General features: G+C 43.4%; 1 protein-coding gene across 1 annotated transcript in view; it reads right to left on the bottom strand.

The window, feature by feature from the left end:
* Positions 1 to 21,213, bottom strand: part of MAST4 (microtubule associated serine/threonine kinase family member 4) — a 532,524-nt gene that overhangs the window by 241,444 nt on the left and 269,867 nt on the right. The window contains 1 exon segment of the mRNA XM_036019855.1: positions 12,520 to 12,551. Within this exon segment, the coding sequence (XP_035875748.1) occupies positions 12,520 to 12,551 (32 nt within the window).

Here is a 21,213-nt window from a genome sequence, read left to right as displayed (position 1 = left end):
AAACCTATTATAAAACTTTAATAATAGTCAAAACAGTGTGGTATTGCTGTGAAGACAGACAAACAGGTCAGTGGGAGAGAACAGAAAGTCTGTAAACAGACAGACACACAAATATATGGACAACTGTTTTCACAAAGGTACGAAGTGACTGGGGGAATAAAGGAGAGTCTGCCCCAGAAATGGTGCCGGACAAATAAGTAACTATACACAAGAACATGAACTTCCATCCATACTTCACTCCATCTACAAAATTAACCAAAACGAATCAGAGACCCAACTGTAAAATTGAAAACTATAAATCTTCTGGGAGAAAAAAAAACACAGGAGTAAATTAGACTTCATCAAAATGTAAAACTTTTGCTCTTCAACACATGCTGTAAAGAGAGTGACACAAAAATATAAGCCACAAGCTGGGAGAAAATTTACCAATCGTAAATAGCAGTTTTATTTATAATGAACCTATAAGCAATTCAAATGCCCATCAGCAGGTGAATGGATACTCAAACCATGGTGTATCCACTTAATAGGATGTTACTTAGCAATAAAAAGTAAAAAACTATCAACACACCTGCAATAGACTTATCTCCAAATCACTGTGCTAAGTGAAAGAAACCAGACTCCCAACAAAGTACAAACAGTATCATTTCATTTCATTTACTTAAAATTTTAGAAAATGCAAACTGATCTTTGGGTATGGAAAATGTTATCAAATGACTGAGCACATGGGGGAAAAGGGAGTGATTATAAAATAATTGGGAAGATGAAACTTCTGGGAAAGGTGGACATTTTATTACCTTAATCATGGTGGTAGTTTCGCAGCTATATACATATGTCGAAATTTATAAAATTGTGAGTCTTAAGTGCAGCTTACTGTATGCCAATTATGCGGCAATAAAGTGTTGTTTTGTTTTTAAGGAAGGGCAGGGCAAGTGTTATTAGCCATGGGAAAGCATTAACTGCTAGACCAGGCAGAGCTCTGCCACTCCTGGGACAGCCAAAATTGGCGCGTGCTCTGTGGAATTTCACGAGGGGAAGCTGTTTCACGTTTTTGTTCGTTTGGTCTGCTGCTCTAAATTCTGCTATGGGCTAACACACAGAGAACGCACAGTGCCTGGGTATTCACCATAGCACAACCTTGGTGATATGAAATTGTGGATAAAAGGTGCACGTTGGGCAGGGAGAGACCAGGTGGGGCCTTGGGGCGCACCCATTTCAACCACCTTTGCTTTAATTCTCCTCTTAACTATCTCCCCAGATAACCATCACCATCACCATCCCGCCGTGACCTTGAAGATACTCTCGGACCAACATCTATCAGGAAAAAAAATTAGACTGAAGCCGAGTGGCCTGGATTCTCAGAGATTGTGACTGACATGCTTTTAACCAGACGCCTGGTAACAAAAATTTTCCCTGTGATCCTATCAGAATCAAGTGCATTTACATTCAAATTGGTAGTACCTTGGAAGCCCACCTGAAAAAAAGCCACTGTTGTTTCCCTAACAGATGAAACCTGTATACTGATCTATTAACTTCATTTCAGTACACAATGTCAAGTGCATTTTTAAAGTGTAGTTTGTTGCTTTCAAGGGCTCCTTTAATCCACAAGGTCTGGTTTTAGCGTTTAAACTAATTTATCCTAAACATATAAAACCTTCTGCTTATTCTCCCAGATAATTGATTCTTGATTTGCTAAGCTTCTAAACATGATGCCTTATACCCTGAAATACAAAACCCCTGGTGAACTCGCTCATGTGCCCCACACAGAGCAAACACTGTTTGGTGCCTCCGCAGAGAGGCCGAGGGGAGCTGAGAAAAGCAGCAGCACGCACCCTCCCTCTGCCCTCCTGCCAGCCCCGGGGAAGGTCCCTACTGTCCCTTGCAGTCAACATTATCATTTGTTCCACAGCAGCTACACCAGGATGTCATATGGTGCCAGCTCCTCAAAGCAAATACCCTCCTCAGCTTTCAAAAAATAAAAATAAGTCCCAGAGATAACCCCTGCCTCATACCACCACCACCAGTAACAACAAAAGACTGCATCGGAAAATCAGGATTTAGCGAGAGCTCTGCACTCAGTACTGATGTCACTATCCAGTTAACCCCATTGGTCTCTGTGACACAGCCCAAGGTAGAAACCATTTCTCCTGAACAACAAAGAGCACAAAGCATATGCCAAGTTAATATATACTTAATAGGGTAAGAACACCTTCACATAACATCTACCAAATATGCAAGTATTTCTTGACAGAAGAATTTATAGTTCTAGAACATAGGCACTTAAAAATCTTTTCCTCGATGGAATATGCATAGTTGAATTTCTTGTCATTAGGATTTTCATTCTTAAAACAGTAAAACAGATCCTTCTGCGTGAGGTCAAATTGATGCCACCTATTTCCACAGGCAAATAGAATTCATAAAATACACTACATAAAACCATGTCCTCTCCTGCATTTGTGTCTACAGAACTGCCTGCATGAAGCCCCTTATGGTCAGAAGTCACCTGGGCGCCGTGTGAGGTGAAGTGGAGCCCGGAAGCTCCCAGGGAAGACAAGTGCAGAGTTCCCAGCGTGTGCTGTGGCCACGATTCATGTTCCAACACATAAGCATGTGTCTTCAGCCTCATTCTGGAAGTGGTGACTTTATATAACAACACGGTAAAAGACAATGCATGTGTATTCAGGTGAAAGCAAGGGCCCACCCAAATTCTCAGAGTGAAGTCCCTACTACAGAAAAGCACTGCAGGAAACCCTAAAATAATTTTACCCCAGCCGTTTAGGTCTGACGGGGTGAAAGGGCAAGCAGTTGAATTCCCAGGAGTGAGAACAGCAGAGAATGTAAGAAGCAACACCAAGACACAGCAGGTGCTCCCAAACACCACCCACTTCCCCACAGCCGTGGGCCACAGAGGGCCTGCTGACTGCAGCAGGGTGGCAGCAGTGGGGGTGTGGGGGGGCAAGTGAAAAGAACAACACGGAAGAGAGCCGCTCCACTCTCATGTCTCATTGGATAATGCACACATGTGGGGACAGCCAGTCACTGCAGCTGGGATGGCCACGCCCCACCAGTGTGTCTGCCACAAGTCTCTCTTTGTCTGAGCAAACTCGGCATCCTGGTAGTGCCGGTGTGAGACACTGAGCTCTTCCCTTCGGTTTCAGGTTTAAGTGTGCACACTCAAGAAGAGGTGGAGGCCACGCTGCTCAAAATGTCCAAAGAGCCCTGGCTGGCATAGCTCAGTGGATTGAGTGCGGGCTGGGAACCAAAGTGTCCCAGGTTCGATTCCCAGCCAGGGTACATTCCTGGGTTGCAGGCCATAACTCCCAGCAACCGCACATTGATGTCTCTCTCTTTCTCTCTCTCTCTCTCTCTCTCCCTTCCTTCCCTCCCTAAAAATAAATAAAGATAAAAATAAAAATAAAAATGTCCAAAGAAACCACGACAAGGTTAGTGAAAGTCAAGCACCCTCAGTGAGATGTACCTGTTTTCTGATCCACGCTATGGATGTCAATGCCAAAACTCCAGTCATTATAGTACAAAATGAGCCCACGCACATCCTTTCAAATGTTCTCTTTTCTAATAAAATAGACTTGTCCTTGAGAAGCAAAAGTTGCTTTCCAGTTCCTGGTGGGTAGGAACCCTTAATTCCCAGTTATTGTTCATGGTCAAGCAGGCAAATCTCAAATCCTCTGAATTGTGAGTTCTTCACTTACCAGGCAAATGTATTTTTCATCAGATTTCTGTTAAGCATTCTTCCAGCTTTGAAATCTTATGACCCAAATTTTCCATGTGGACATCTATAAAATCGTACTTCATTTTCCTCGATACCTGTCTGTCCCAAAACACAGTTTCAAGAAGTGACCTGTCTGCTCTGTGGGAAGGATAGGCAGGCCTAAGGTGACGCGTTACTCTGGGGAGGGGCCGCTGAGCACAGCCTGGCTCTCACAGCCCAGGACGCAGGGCCAGAACCTGTGCTGGCCATGGAGGGCTACAAGTGGAAGGTCTACGCAGGAGCATGGGTTCATCTGCCCTCTTGAACGTCACCCACTGACAGGAGATTTGGTAAACAAACAGCCCCCAGAAATCACAGCTCAAATGAACTGGCTTTTAAGGGAACTCCTTCAGCCTAACTTGCGGTCTTCTTCCTAACTCTACAGGACAAAAATAAGTGACTAGGGTGGTGGGGGGAGCTTAATTGCCAGTATGCTGTATTTAACAGAACACTTACAATGTTGTATTTGCTTAACAAACTACTGCATGCCAAGCATTGTCAGAAACATTTTACAAATATTAACTAATGTTTATCCTCAAAATACTCCAGGACAGAATAGTATTCCCATTTCACAGATGAAAGAACTAAGCCACAGAGGTGAAACAGCTTTCTGAAGGTAACACAGATGACAGATGACAGACACACGACTGGACCCAGGCAGGGCAGCTACTGTGTCCTGCTTTGCAGTGCTGACTGAGTGACAGGCTTGGGGAGGAGGCTTTCTTGAGAAAGCACAGGTGGCATCTGCTTCGGAGGGCCGTCCTGCCCAAGCCACACTGAGAGGACTGCTCCCTAAAAATTCTCCCCAGATTCCCGTTTGACTCAGGTTGGCTAAAAAGTTATTCTAGTAAATAGGAAATAGAGAACTTCCCCTAGAGCTCTTGTTCACCAAGAAGCCCACTTTCTTACCACACAGGTGATAAAGCTGTTAACTGGGGGTGGTATTTTGGATTCACCTTGAGAACTGGTTGAAAGTCCACAGGCCTCTGGCTTCCCCTGCCTCTGCCCCCAGCACACACACACACACACACACACACACACAGCTTCTGTTTTGCTCTCCCAAGTGTGTTTGGAAATGCATGTGTATTCTGGGAAAGCTCCCCAGGTGACCCAGCACCCCCCCCCCACTCCCCTGGAACAAACTAAGGTCTCCCTACAATTGTCAAGGTGTGACCAATCCTCCATTGTTTCTCTCTCCCAGGTCTCCTCCCCTACTCACCACACAGCAGACCAACGCAGGCCTGATGAGGGATCCAGCGAACACATTCCAAACCCCACACTGCAGGTTCGATGAATATATAAATGCAATTGACATTCTTTCACAGTCCGAAATCCTCTCTGTACTCTCAGGATATATTACACCATTCTCTTCTTATACAAACATGCCACTTTAAATGCTAATTCGGATGTACCACTCAATTTTTTTCTTTGTGTTTTCTTTTTCTGTGTTTCTAACATTCAAAATGACATTGGACTTCTATTTGGCTTCGACATTAGATACTTTGAATTCTTGGTTCAATATTTGTGGCAGTGGAAGGGAAGAAGATACTATAAAGAAAACTAAATTTATTTTTAAACTCATTCAAATATGGTTTACATGTTCTTTGCTTTGTTTGAATTAAGCTCGTTCCCTCTCTTTCAGGAAATGTTGCCTTCATCTTGCTGAAAATTTCATAAGTCGAACAGCTCGGTTGTAAAACCAAGGTGATTCCCTCTCCTTGCATTCTGGAAACGGCCTCGCTTCATACCAACTACTTTCCCAAATAGTTCATCAAGGTCATATGTTCTGGCTGAAACACAATTGGCCTGAATGACTTCCTTTTTTTTAAATACACAGACCTATGTATGTCAATCACATCAACCCAAGCCTATTCAGTGACATCAGAGGTCCCCCTCCTGTCTTGTCTCAAAATGAGGCATTCCAACCAAAGAAACACCCTGATCCACTACAGTGCATTCAAGATGTCTACAGTAAGACAAGCTATTGTCTACGTCCAATGGTCCCAACTGCACTCAGCGGTTTCTTGTAACCACCAGGTCCCTTTGCCTCTGTAGTCCCACTGCTCTTTAGCAAAACCCTCTCACTCTGCTGCTCACTCTCATCTTCTAGCCCATACCTGCACACCCTTTCCTGTCCCAGCCCAAGAAAGTCAAAATGAGCAAGAAGTGAAATAAGATTATCACTCTTTTCATACATTTCTCAATTTACACATGTGGCCAAATGGCTCTCGGCAGCTGCTCCCCTCTCTGGCAGCCACGCCTCTCACTGGCCTGTGGAAGCATCCCTTTAATGATGGCCCTCGGTTGTGCTAAGTGCGGCTCCGTGACACCTGCCCAAAGGCATGCACATTTCAGTGGGACAGTGAAGAGAACACATCTTTAAGACGTAAGTGAATTTCTAGTACTGGGATGTCTGGCACTGTGGCGGGTGTGTTTAAGAGGTCCACCTTCTTTGTGGACCGGGAGGTGAACTGCCCTGCAGACCCGGATGCAGTGCATGCCAGTACACCCCCACCCTGCTGATGCCAGGGCCGGCCCTACCGGACTGCAACCACTTTCAGAGCAACAATGAGGAAAAGGGTGAAGGAGAAGAAGCACAACTCCAGGAAGAGAGATAGTCCCTAGATACGAGTATTCTTGCTAGAGCAATAAATCAAAATAAGCCAAGAGGATTCCTAAATTACATTTCAGCAATTTCAATAATCCCAGCAATTCCTCGGCGTACAGAAAGACATTGTCCCAGGACTTCTGTGCACCCGAGTTGCTGCTTCTCCTGTGGGTGCATACCCCTTTAAACTGGGTATGGCCAAAAAAACACAACGTCAAGAAACTGACCAAGTGTCAGTCACTGTTTGTACTAAAATAAAGAGATAGCTGCAGAGCACTGTCTGGATCCCAGGCCTGCGGGCCTGTGGGCCTGCGGGCCTGCGGAACAGCGCTCTCCTGCTCATGAGGCAGAAGAAAGGCCATTCTCAGCAGCAAGGAGGATTTACTTGCTAAGAACGGACAGTGCAAGTTTTCTTCTCTGTGTAGAGAAATCGGAAAGATCATTAGAAAGTAAGATTGGAGGAGGCAAGGGAGCTGGCCCCAGCCAATTTCCGCTTCTCTCTCCAGGGAGTCTCAAGAAGACAGAAGGCCCTCTGCCCCACAGAGCCGTTTATTTGGGCAATTAACAAAACACAAAAGGGTCCTCTGTAAATGAAGGGGGGCTGCCAGGGACACCAGTGCTGCGCTCACCCACCCATTAACTCACACCTTGGGCTTTCAGCCTTTCCCCACTTCCCCTGCCTGAAAACAAACACCCCCCCATAGAGTTTTTCCACTTAAAACACCATTTCAGGACCCAAGTTCTAAGTATGAGACAGGCTAGATAAGGGACCCAGAAACCTATTAGTACCTTCATGAATATGAACAGTTTAGAGATCGGCTCTTAAGAGAAAAGACAAAATCAGGGGGGTAGAGGTGTTCCACTATGAATTTAAAGCAAGAAGGACTGAACTAGGCAGCTCCTGGTCCTCAGGCAGCAGATGCTGGGATGGGAACTAGAGAGGGAAAGCATGCGGCTCACTCTTCCTGGAAGCCCCCAGTCTAGCGGGGGAGGGGGAGGCAGACGTGTAAACAGTCAACCAACATCTACACTGTGTACTCACCCTATGGGCCACCTTGTGGGAAGCAAAGAATGGTCAGAGTCATTCCTGTTAAAAGGCTAAAGGTCCAGAAGAAGGAATCTGGGTCTGCGGCTAAAGGCTGCACTGCACCGCCCTGTGGGCTGGCCTGGCGTCTGCCTCGCGTCCTCCACCTGCAGCTCATCAGTCCATGACGAGGCACTCCAGGACTTCCCAAGTTTATCCCCATAAACTCCCCTGTGATTTTGGCACTAACCAACAGGTACTTGCCACCACAGCTACTCCAATTACTGTAAAATTTTCCTTCAAATTATTTTGTCTCCATAAGTATTTGGTTACAACTGCTAGTGTTCTACCTTCATGTCATTACTGGGCATTTTAAATACAAAATGTAGAGGGCAGATTATAAACACCCATGAACACACCACCATGTTCAGGACACACATGAAGCTTTCTCAAACGCCATCTCTTTCATTCCCTCCACTGACAAGTGAGCTTCATCATAAAACTGCTTCCTGTGGGAATGTTTTTTAAAGTTTTTATTTATTTATTTTTAGAGAAAGGGGAAGGGATGGAGAAAGAGAAGGAGAGAAACATCAATGTGTGGTTGCCTCTCAAGTGCACCCAACTGTGGACCTGGCCCACAACCCAAGCATGTGCCCTGACTGGGAATTGAACTGGTGACCCTTCAGTTCATATGCTGGCACTCAGTCCACTGAGCCACACCAGCCAGGGCCCCATGAATGTTTTTAGACTTTTACTGCAAATGTTTGTGTTCAGAAATAATACTGTTGGTGGTAAGAACAGCACCAGGTGTTAGACTGGTGGGGTCAGACCAGACCTTGGTTCAGCAACCTCAGTACTTCAGTTCTGACTGGGAAAGAATTCAGAGCCAAGACTCAAACTATAAGGGAAAGTTTATTTAGAAAGTCACAGAGGTAGAAGAAGTGAGCCGTAGAATATATGGGCTCAGGAAACAAGTTACAGAGACAAAAGTAGGGCCCTTGGATCTTAGGCAAAAGACAGAAGGGTGAAGGTATGTGGCTAAGGGAAGAAGAGGGTGGTGGGAAAAGTGTGGGCATACTTCCTAGAGGGAGAGCATGCTGGGTCCTCCATCCTAGGGGCTTTTAAGGGTGGGAATTTTAGGAGAGGCCCCAGGGAAGGATCTCAATAGAATATTCATCAATTTCCCAGGTGTGTCCATTCAGGGTCATGGTCTCCACTAATCAGTTGGCACCAGGGCAGGGCGTCATTAGTAAATGCCATGAGGTCAGTGGTCTGGTTTTGCTGCTTTTCTGGGTCTGGAGCTGAAACACAACTGAGGCCTAGATGTATTCGATGTGGGTCAGAACCTCTTTGTCCTGGAGGCTTAATGCTTAAGGGCCATTCTCCAGCCCCTTTGTCTGCTTCACTCTAAGAGGGTCTAACCCACACGACTAGCAACACACCAGGGGAGGAAAAGTCAGGAGAGTCCAACCATGACCCACATGACCAGCAATATGGAAGATCAGGGGGTCGAAACCAAATGACCAGAGACACGCTAGGGGAGGAAAGGTTACTCTGGGGGCGAGGTCCTTATTTCCCCAGTTCTGGTCATTGCTAGGCACCCGGCTTTGTACCCTGGTGACCTTCTGTACCTGGCCCAACATCCTTGCTCTGCTCATGTCTGTGTAACTGCCTACTACAATATAATACCTGGCTTTGCATATTTTTAAACTTTACAATGTAAATACTATCTGAGACCTGGAATATGCTTTCACCTCTGCTCAGCATTCTATTTTTGATAGCTACATATACTCTTGTAATGAGTACACTTTTGTTGATACATATACTCTTTCTTGTTCATTCATTCTACCTGCTGTATAGTATTTCACTATGTAACTGTATCATGATTTATTCATAGATTGTGACAGGTAGCTGAAGGGAAGGGTAGCAAAGAGTATGGCAACTTTAGTTCCACTGGAAAAAAAAAAAAGAGGAAAAGTAACAAAAGAATCCGGAATCAAGAGCCTTGGCAAATGGCTAAATTCCTCTTTGAAAAGAAGAGAGCTAGCTGCAAACCAGCTACCCAGGGAGACAGAGCAGAGATGGAGGCTGTGGCCTTGAGGCTGGTGATGGCTGGAAAGCCTCCAGAAACTGATCTGGGGTCACCCGGTGATTTAGTGACATCTTGTCTGGAAAGCAATTCCCCTGACTTCTCTTGTCTGCTGCCCTTTGCACCATAAAAAAAAAGTTCATGATCATTGCCTTTGCAACTTTTTAAGTCATATATGAAACAACACAGACTTCAAATTGGTTCTTGAGAAAATGATCAAAAATTATAAATTAGTGGGCACCTGACATACTTTATTCCTAAACAGAATATGGTTTGTGTTTTTATGCTTTTAATTAGTAATAAAAAGAAAAGCCTATTTTCTGTGTTCTTTTTTGTGAAAGCTTTAAAATATATAAATATTATGTTTTTATATGATTCCAGACACAAAATTATCTTTATGCTTATTAAAAATAATACTAAATAGCCCTGGCTGGTGTGGCTCAGTGGACTGAGCACAGGACTGAGAAGCAAAGGGTCAGCGGTTCAATTCCCAGTCAGGACACATGCCTGCGTTGCAGGCCAGGTCCCCAGTAGGGGGCCTGTGAGAGGCAACTACACATGATGTTTCTCGCCCTCTCTTTCTCCCTCCCTTCCCCTCTCTCTAAAAGTAAACAAATAAAATCTTTAAAAAATACTAAATGTTTTTAATGTATCTGAAAAATGTATGTGTCTCAATGATGTGAATGCATTTTAAAAATAATGCCTTTCTAAACATACATATTAGAAGTGGTAGACACAAAAACATCAGGTGCCTCTTGGAAACTCACAGCCTTTTGAAGGTACACACCCTCTGACAAGTTCAATCACATCACTAGGAAACCAAAGGCAAAGAGGGATACATCACACGGAGCAGTTGCTCACGGTTAACATGGAAAGAAGATTCAGCAGAACATTGGCACCGAATCATCGATCTTTCTGGGAGGAGGTACGAAAGGGTCTGAAAGCATGCATGCAGTAAATAAACTGAGGACGTGCCGGCAGGTTTAATAACCAGGTGCCATTACGTCGGCTAGCATCAGTACCTAATAAAGCCACACTTGTGCCCTTCTTCATTCAGTTTGTATTAAAAATCATTCTAGCATTTATTTTTAAAGGTATTTTCTTTTCCTCAAAGTCATAAAGAACCTTGCACGAGGGGAGTAATTACTGGCGTCCGTACGTGGTCACAGAAACACTGAGTGGTGGTAACGGCCCAGAGATCTATATCATACATCATTAATTCTCCTGGTAATATTTGCATTTAATAGAAAATACAAAATAGCATGCTTATTTTTGGTTTGCTTCACTTAGAAGTACTAAATTCTCTACTAATCAAAAGTGTAGGTTTCTGTTGACATATACACTATACTTTATTCCCATCATCTGATTTTATTAGGAAGAAGTTTTTAAATGGCTTAAACATAATTCTAACTTTCTCACACTGAGTATTCAAAGCATGGACTCCAAACAAAGCTAGGCCATCATTCTTTTTTTTTTTAAATTAAAGATTCATACTCTCAAGTAGAGAAATTTACATATTTTCTTTATTCCCCCCATCAATTCATGACTATCAGTTAACATTAACAGAATTGACACCTACACAAATACAAAAAGAGATTTGGCCCTTATACAGATATGGGGAATCTAATTTGCTAATTAGCATTACCTTAATAATTTATAGAAAACATACTGATTTAGAAACAGAAAAAAAGTGTGATCTATTATAAAAACTTAAAGGAAGATTTGACTGAAATTTTAAAGTTTTCAAATAAGGTAAAAAGACAAACTTAGGATGCTTTAGACATTAAATAAAAGTACAAGGAAAAAGATTTTTTTCTTTAAAAATATTTCATGTACTGTTATTTATTTTTCTTGCTTCTTATTTCTATTCATGATGGAAAATATCAAAAAGTTTGGACTTTTCCAAGTCTAGGAAAAAGAGTCCTAATCAAGATTCAGAAAGTGGCAAATTTTTTATTCCAAGGGCACATTTTGGGCAAATCAACACCTAGTACCCAGGTATACAAACTGGGAGCTGGTGGAAACTTATCTAGGCACATTCTCCACGAACAGTAATGATCTGGTGTCCTTCCAGCAGTCTAAATGTGTTTTTAAAAAAGCAGGAACTAAATGGATAGTAATGAAATGTTCATGGTTGGTGAAGTTTTGGCTCCCAGAAACAAAGGCTGAAATTTTCCAAAATCTAATCAACGGAACGATTTTATCCTCCAACAGCCGCCATGTATGTCTCTAATTCTCTGAGTTGAGATTGCATTCACTTACGTAAACATTATACTTGTTTTTTTAAAAAAGGACATTGCCCCTCCACTACACTCTTCAATATGTACCAGAGACCAAATCCAAATATTCGTAGACCAGCCTTCACGCAGTACTCATTGATGACAAATCTACCTTAAATTTAGTGTGTATTAAAAGCAATTAATTTCATTCTGCAACTCGCTAATGAAAAATAACTAAGATTTACGCAGACAAGAGGTTGAAAGGCACTATAAAGAAACCAAGTCAACGTTGTAAATCTGCTACTTAAACACAAGAGCATTACTGCATCAGCTCAGCGAGATCCAGTCTCAGAGTCGAGAGTTCAGCTGACTCAGAGTCTCCTTAACTTAAATGCAAGCTATTGATGTATCGTTTACTCTGCATAAAATCCATAGCATAAAGAACACTCACAGATTTCCAGATCATAATTCTCGATTCAGATCAATTTACACTATCTGCAGAACAAATAATGTTTTTGCTTGCATACAGAGTAGAAGTTTTAAATTTAAATTAAGATTCCCCCAGGAATAAATATGCATTTTGGTTTACAATACCTATAAGGATGAAAGTCCTGGATATTTCCCTCAAGGTATCTTGAAATTATTATTATTTGACATTTATAAATAAGTGCACTTTTTGGTTTTCCTAATTTGGTTGATTATCATTAATCTTCCATTTGCTACTAAAAGCCCAACAAGTGAGGGAATAATCACACCAAAAACTGCAACCCCCACCGCCGCCCCCCAAATAGGAGACGAAATTGCGCTACTTACAGACTTCCTCTTCTGGGGAGACTCAGCTCCTTCTGCAAAAGAAACAACACAGAAGATACGTATGAGGACCGGCTCAGCCTCAGCCTCCTAGACCGTGAGTGGGTGATGGGGAACGTTTTTTCCTTCAAACTTCAAACTTATGCCTAGTTTGAGATTTTCTATACTGAACTGATTTTAATGTCCCAAGTTTATGCTGAATCCCCCCTTATATTGTTCTTTGTTCTTTTTATACAATGTATTTAAGGTACAAACACCGTTTATCCAAACTCCAGAGCAGAAAAAACATCACTCTGCTCAAAGCAATGACAGTAAAATACTGAGTTGAGTGACATGGCCTTGTAATTGAGCATAAGGAAAATCTGAGGAACCAGAGGAGAAAAATTGTTGGGGGATGTTAATTAAATAAAAGATGAAATGAACAGGGCAGTTAAATCAGACTATTTGTCCCCAACAGAAATAGACTCATGCAAAACATTGTGCCTACCAAAGATTACACCTTATTTTTTAAAAAATAAAGCAAATTGTTTCTTTCCGGTGTTATTTTTTAAAGCAAATGTGAATTATGAGTTAGGATATTTAAAAGGAGGTTAATAAACTTCTAACAGGTCACCAGACAGCAACAACGATTAATAGAGTGCTTCATAGTTTTTAAAGGGTCGTCTCACACTTATCTCAAACTAAGACCATTATCTACCTACCTGTAGAGGGGCTGTGGGGAAAAAAAGAAAAGAAAAGAAACAGCAAAGAAGCCAAACAAACAAACACAAAGGACACAAAAGTCCCTCCACCCACTGATGCAGTTTGCAAAGCTGGGGGTGGGGGGCGGTGTACTCACTCAAGAATGATTACTTGATGACAATAATTAAAGAATAGGAAGCAATGAGTCACTGGGCCATTTAAACTCAAAAAGAACACACTATAAATTCTGAAGACTCCACTAAATTCAGTTTTTCATTCTGTAATTACAATTTATTTTATCTGCCTCCCAGGAGCTCAAGCATTCTCTTTGGAAAGGTTTGCCCCCTCCGCTCCAAACTCACCTTCCCGTCCCCTATTTCTATAGGCTCCTTCAATGTCTATCAGGACAGTGGCCTGAGCAGATCTGACTTCTCAACAGTGCAGCTTGTTCCAACGTGGCTCACAGACAATGGCCTTGAGAGCAGCAGACCGAAGGGGAGGATGCTGCTATAGACAGGGTGCCTGGCTTACTCACTGGCAAATATATTTTGATACAAAGTTATAATAATCATATCACTGTTTAATTGCAAGAAGAAACAATCAACAATTTTAGGAACAGAGTATCTTTTTTCCTTCTCCTAATAGGTTTTTTTTCTTCTAAGACCTGCAAGGTTCCTTGGTGAAATGCTTTCTCTTTTTTGTTGTTTTGTTATGCTCTTTTCTGCAATCCTTGATTAGCCCCTAGAAATTATAGTGTTTGCTGAACTTGGCTCCCTGATTCTGAAACACAAACCTTCATTGACTAAAGCCTGTAAGGACAAGAACAAAGCCTCTAAGTTTTCCTTGGGAACCGAAATAGAAATGGAAAACCAATGAGTAATTTTCTGTATGTGTGTCTTTGGTTATGACAAGCACTGAGAAATCAGTTTTGTACTCAGGTTTAAAAGGGAAAAGAGAGAACTTCCTAGAAGTAATTGTTCACCGGCTGGTTCCTTTTAGAAAAAGATCAGAGACCCATTGCACAACAAGAAACCTGAGGTCCCAGACGCAGACAGCACTCTGTCCAGTGAGTTGAATCTTCCTGGATTCGGCAGCATAAAAACATAAAAAGAGGGGACCTGATATGTTAGCACAAATAACAGAAAAAAAATGCCAGGTGTTACTTCAACTGTATAAGCAAATAGGTCACCATAAAAGGGGAAAGACCACGTGAATGACCCCAAAGAGCTAAATCAATCATACTTCAGCAGATGACTCGACCATACCCTGGCTGCTCTGCTCTAAGAGAAAGCTGCTGAAACAGCAAGATAAGGGATGAAAACTAACTGTTTTTAATCAAGTCTTTCCAATAGGTCTAGAATTATGAGTTCAAAACAAGAAGAGAGGTCATGGTGTGTAACCCAGCCTTGCTGCTCCACAGGACGGCAGCCCGGGTGCCAAGGCACAGTGTGGAGGACATTTAATAGGCCACTGTCAACTGACCTGAGGTTTCCTTGCTAACCAAGCTGAAGGAGCTAATCCACCTGACGGCTTGAATGTCAGGCTGGGGACTGGAAACTCAATTTGGTAGCAAATTGGAATCAGATGTGATGGTAATAAAGTGAGAGAAATGACTGTGCTGTGGCCAAGACCTTGTGAACAGAAGCTGCAAACGGCTGCAAATACCAGGCGGGCGAAGCAACTCCCTGCTCCCTGCAGACAGAGCAGGGAGCCCCGCCGCTGCCCTAGTACTCGGGGAGCACGTGCTGATGAGTCAGCACCGCTCAGAGGTGAGAGGACGGCATCAAGGCATCACTGCCCACGTCCCGGTGTTATCTGGTGTGTGTCCTCGCTTTCTTTTCTTAATGCCACAGTAAGGCCACTGGTGCATAATTAGATAACTAGATACGGCATGGGGTTGGTCCCAGTCATAAACCAAAGTTGGTGCTTATATATTTGAAATCTGTTAAAAATTTAACGTCAGGTAAGAATTAGAGGACGGAAGGGTCAGGGAGAGAAAAAGGGCAAGAAGCATCCACCTGAGCTAAACAATATGTAATTATTAATCATCACAGGATTAAAGAAATTTGTAAGAATATGTTTAAGATTAAAATGTTAAATCTTCATTTTTATTGATTACTCAGTGACTTCTACTTGTTTTTTACAATTGCCGTGTCATTGCTTGCTTGATATTACGATATCATTTATTCCTCCTTCCTTTTTACTGATGGGTCAGTCCATGATGTAAAAGAGAAAGGATATTTACATATATTATATTATACATAATATATGCAGATACCCCTTGAGAGTGGGCTGGACTTCACAACTCCCTTCTAAAGAACAGAGAAGGGAATGGAGAACAAAGCCATTTTTTGGTGGAGAAACCTGACTAACCCCGTCTTAGCAAGTGGTCAAGGTTGACACCACCAATGAGAAGCCATGCGGCCGTCCTGTCCCCTAAAGTGCTGTGATGAGAAGGGGCTTCACCGCTGTGGCACTCTCCCGGAAATTCCCCTAACTCTGGTGTGAATGTGGAAGAAGAAGAGCAGGCAAACCCAAACTGGGGTTCAGGCTATGAAACATGTGAGCAGCATGCTCTGAAACTGTCCAGGTTGTGACAAACAAGGAACAACTGAGCAACTGTCACAGATCAGAGGAGACTGAGGGGACACACACCAGTGGCAAACCTGGCGACATGCAAGTGAAGTTTGCCATCTCACTAACAGCAGTGTAACGTACCCGTGCTGTTTCCACAGTTTGGGCAAATGTACTAGGTTACCATCATGAGAAACTGATGGAAGGGTATATAAGAATTCTCTGAACTGTCTTATAACTTTCTATAAATCTGAAATTATTCTGAAGCTTAAAAAAAGTTATTGAGAGGCAGAGACAGACAGAGAGAGAGACAGAGAGAAAGCTACAGAAGTTGTCTACGTGAGGGAAGGTTGGGGCTAGAACCACCAGTGAAGATGGTGAGAAGCAGTCAGATTTGAGATATGTTTTTAGAGAATTTACAGAAGAACTGGGTATGAAATGTATGAGAGAAAGAAAAAAATAAAGAATCCAAAGCTTTGACCTGAGCACATGGAGCTGGAGGAAAGAACAGTTCTGTTCAGACACGTCATAGCAAGATGTCGGTAAGAATTCCAAACGGAAGTTTCCAAACAGATGGCTGCACTACCAGGAGAGAGGCCGGGACCATGTGTAGACTTTGGCGTCAGTATCCTATGAGAGAGTACCTAGAGCCATGGGCCTGAGTGAGAGAGATGGAGAGAGAACAGGTAGAAAACAAAGGGGTACACCTTTGCCCAGGGCCACAGGTGGGTCAAATTTAAAATCTAGAATTGGGGAGAATTGTGCCCATGTCGTTAAGTGACATGTTGTCCTACATAGTAGCTAGGGTTCTTCAAAACAACAGAACCTGAATAAGCCTAACGACTACAAACTATTGGGAAGATGCCAGTTATCACACAGGTGACAAGACAGTTGGACAGGCAAAGTCAGAAAATGGGCAGGAACCAGGAAATTAAACTCTAGTGATGGTCACACCTGGGAAACAGCCCAGGTAGGGTACCTCTGCAGCTCACCTGCAACTCAGGCCCCAGGAAGGATCTCTGAACTGTTCCTACATTTTTCGTCATCACTCCTGGCAGGTTCCCATTTCCTGTGGCTCAGTGTGACCACACCTGAGTCTCTCCCTGAGCAGCAGAGGGACCAGGGGGGGGGGGGGGGGGGGGGGGGGAAAGGCACACTGGCTCCCCTCGCCAGCACAGTGGGATGTGGGGCCAAGTCTGCCTGGGCCAAGTCTGTGGGGACCTCCTCTGGGAGGTCCTCCCAAAGAACGGAAAAAAAGGAAGTGGATTTGGAAGTTTGGCTTGGCGACCCACCTTCCCGCCAAAAAGAAACCCCGCAAACAAACAGAATGACCGTGGCCAGCACTTATCATTTCCTCACCATGTTCCAGAAACCATTGAAGTCATGTATTTCCCCATTACTCTCATTCCTTAATTAGCCATCAGTGGCCTCACCCTGTCTTGGAAGGGTTACCACAACTTCTGTGCACTGACAGACAAACCATTAATTTAGGGAGAGAGTTCAAGGGGCCGAGATGTGCAAGGCCGTGCAGCAAGCACTGTTAGGGGCCCACAGGAGAAAACAAAATGAAACAGATTTAAAAGCTAGTTGGGGAAACACACACACAAAGAGATATCATGGGGCACAAGGTTACACAGTATAACTTGAGTGTGTAAATGCTATCAGGAGAGAGAAAATAAAAGCAAATGAGATAATTCAGCTCAAGAAGTAGCTCTGAATGCAGCCTGGCTATCCATTAACTGTCGCCCAGGGAGCTTTTAAAAATACCAATGCCTGAACCCCACCTTTGGAGAGCTAGGGAGAACTGTTTATATAAGTTGTTTAGTAAAGGTTAGCACTTTCAGTCGCTTAAGGACTATTAGCTTACATAAACCATTTGCCTTTGATCCTTTCCTTTATGAAATACTACTTTTCGAGGTTGTTATTACAGTAGTGAAGTTACCCGGTTTTAGTTATTTCTTTTAAAATTGTTGTTCAAGTACAGTTGTCTCCATTTTCTCCCCAACTCCCCTACCCCAACCATCCCTGCCTCCCACCCTTGATCCTACCCCCCTTTGGCTTTGTCCATGTGTGGTTTTTTGTTATTTCATTTCCATGTGGGCAGCACTGAAGGGCAAGGAAAGGGACCCCAAACAAAACTCTCCCTACCTGACAGAGTGCAACATTAGCTCGGGGAATAGGCTTGTCTGCAGATTGGTTCTCTTAAAGAAATGCTTCCGGCGCATTTTCTGGCCTCCAATCCTGAGAGCCACTTGTGAAGGCAGAAGCAGGGGCCAGAGAAGTTCACACCACGATGGCCTGGTTCTCAATCAGAGCAGCAGGCAAGTGGCTTGTGTTCAAACAGCCCTCAAAAAACCCAGGGAAATGCCCAGGGAGTGTCTCTGCATACAAACCTACAGAGGGAAGCTGGGAGAGCGGCAGGTGGACCTTGACACCCAGCCTGCAAATGCCACTGAACCCCCTGCTGGGATTGTGAGATGGGTGGGGAACCCTTTGGGGTCTCCCTTTTCCTGTAGGTTTTATTTCATTCTATTTTCTACCTGTAACCATAGTGATCTTTAATATATTTATCTATGATAGTAAAGTTCAACAAAATAAACCAAAAAAGGTAAACACACACACACACACACAAAATGTTTGCCAGGTTTTCATATAACTTTTCCTTGCTCGAAATCACAGTTGTTCTTTCTCTGAAAAACAAAAGAAAGTAGTTGTCTTCTTCCTTTCTTTCCAAGTTGACTTTCTGTGCCGTGAACCTAAATAAAGCTATCAGCCTCAAGGTTTCAGCATTAGACTCCTAGACCCTTCCCACAGACACGGCTTCTGAGTCACAATATGGGTGTCTGTCCCTTTTGGTTCTTATCAAAATGGAGTCTAGGGATTTAAACACAAAATCACCTGTTTGCCTGGCAGAACGAGTCTTCCTGGGGACGGCCCAGGAGATCTGCGGCCCCCCAGATCACAAAGCCAGGGGTGGTTGATGCCGTATTTGAACCTGCATCATCCACTCCCAATTCCCCCCAAACACTCCACTGTGAAACTGCCAGAGCAGAGCAGAGTGGTGGTGTGAGCGCCTGAGAGAGGGGTTTGAGTGAATACACAAGCACAGAAGGCTTGCACTGACACTTTTTTAAAAAGAAGGAAGCTTTTCCTCCAAAGAGGAAGAAGGGTAGAGGTGAAAACAGGTACCTTGGTTTCCTTTATTCCATCACATACTTTTTATTAAGGCTGATGTGCCAGAGGCTGTTCCAGGCACTAAGGATAAGGACCGTGCTTGTTGTAAAATGTCGTGTGGAAAGGCCTGGAATCGAGAGACATCTTTTAAATGTGTGCAGCAATACCAAGGGAAGGGCGTGATCAGTGTTCTTTGAGGAGGGTCAGCACTCTTTCTTGCCCAATGATGTTCCCCATTGTTAACGCAGACAAAAATCTGGTGAAACTGACATTAAGTTCAACCTCACGGTTAAGCTCGGGTTAAATTAAGTTAATGACAAAGCTCATTGCTTGGACAAAGGAATTGGTTCAAAGATGGCAGATGAATCACTCTGGGAAAATCAGATGCAAAGCAATGTTTGCTCTGGATTTCTGGAAAACGAACTCCCTTCCCTTTTCCAAGAGAACCAGCAGGATAGAAGGAGCACTAACCCCAGGAATCTCAGGGCCACCTGGGGTAGACAGCAAAGGTGGCAGAAAAGAAACAGACAGAAACTGGGTCTTGGTCGATATCTTTGAAACCATGGGTCTAGCCTTGCCTATTACCGGAGTTCTCAGTTACACCAGCCACTCAAGTCCCTTTATTGTTTAAACCAGTTTAACTTGTGTTTTCTGTTCCTTGTGACTCAAATATTCCCAAGTGACAGAATACTTGAGCCTTGTCTATCTTAAGCATCACCTGGGAGTTGGCTCAGCAGCCTCAGGAGTGGGCGAAGAGAGGGGCATTTCAGAGGGAACAGGTGTAGCAAGGTGGGGTGGAGTGAAACAGTACACAGCTCTTGGGGAAGCTGGAATGGCTGGGACAGAGAGGGTAGGGAAAAAGCACCAAGAGGACCAGAGTAGGGATGCAGGGACAGAACCTGATCATAGAATGTTTTTGGAAGGGTATGCCTTTTTCCTATAGACAACAAGGAGTTCATGGAGCATTTTAAACAGAGGGAAAAGATGGCCAAATCAGTATGTTAAAATGGATCATTCTGGCATCAGGTGTCAAATGGCTCACTGAGGACAAATGAGAAGGGAATTAGGAGACTTATTCAACTGTCCAGGATGCACGGCTGCATGCCAAGACCAAAAAAAGCATCAGTGGGAGGGTGAGGAGGGCAGGGTGGGGCAGATTCAGGAGACAACTGTGTGCACAGAATCTACAGGTGAGGAGAAGAAATGCTGAACTTCTGGGAAGGTTTAAAACCTTAAGAGCTGAGGGCAGGATGCACCATCCAGAGATTAGGAAAAGGGGTTGCCCTGAAGCACTGGGACCTTCCAGAGGCTAAACAATGGAAATTTGAATGTAAATGAGGGGATGGCTGACACCACTGAAGTCAGCCCAGAGACGGACAGGAACAGGAGATCAAGGTGCAAAGTAAAATAGGAGCAAGGGTCACCATCCCAGGTCCTTCCTGAATGGAAGTTAAATACCAAACCCCTTTGCAACCTTAAATGTTTACACAAATGGTGGAAATTGCCTTACTTTACTAAGTCCATCTGCCTTCATGTGCTCAGTAAACAGTACCTAACCTTTACTGCGTAATAACCCACACTATCTTATTTAATCTTCACTATTATTTCTACTTTATAGAGCTGAAGCACAGACAGGTTAAGCAGCTTGCACAAGGTGACGGAGCTGGGTAAATGGCTTAGCTTGTCCTTGAGTCCATATCAGCCTGAGTCCAGAGCAGTTTAATTATTTTTTCATCACCAGGTAAAACCTGGTATATTCACACCTCGTGAAGGGCATCAAGCCACATTCCTAGTTGATCAACACACTGGCAATCAATCACTCTTCGAAAGGAGAGGTACCAAAGATCTTTGCAGCTCTTTCTAAGCAAATTTCATACCTAAATTATGTTTACAGACTCTGATTTTACTTGAAGCAAAGCCTTGCAAATACATTACTTTTAGCACAGACCTTTTAAAGTAGAAAAAGCGTAACAAGTCAAATAATCAACTAACCCCAAGTAAATGAGCAAATGAAACAAGCTTCCTTTCTAGTCAATTACTGTGGTTCCTGATGTTTCCTAACATGTTATACCCTGGATGTCAAAAAACTAAGCTTGGGAATGAGATATTTATATACCTCATGCCTTCCAATTCAGTACTCTGGAAGGGACAGCTGCCTCCTAGTCAGAAGTGTCCAAAAGTGGAAATGTTTCTCTGCAGGGTTTGCTGAGTAACTACTAGAACTTATATTAGTAACATGTCCATATTAGTAACATGTCCAGTTTATTG

This window comes from Phyllostomus discolor, chromosome 3, assembly GCF_004126475.2.
Source record: "Phyllostomus discolor isolate MPI-MPIP mPhyDis1 chromosome 3, mPhyDis1.pri.v3, whole genome shotgun sequence".
Lineage (NCBI taxonomy): Eukaryota > Metazoa > Chordata > Mammalia > Chiroptera > Phyllostomidae > Phyllostomus > Phyllostomus discolor.
The sequence above is the reverse complement of the archived record's forward strand: the minus strand, read 5'-3'. Positions and strand labels throughout refer to the sequence as shown.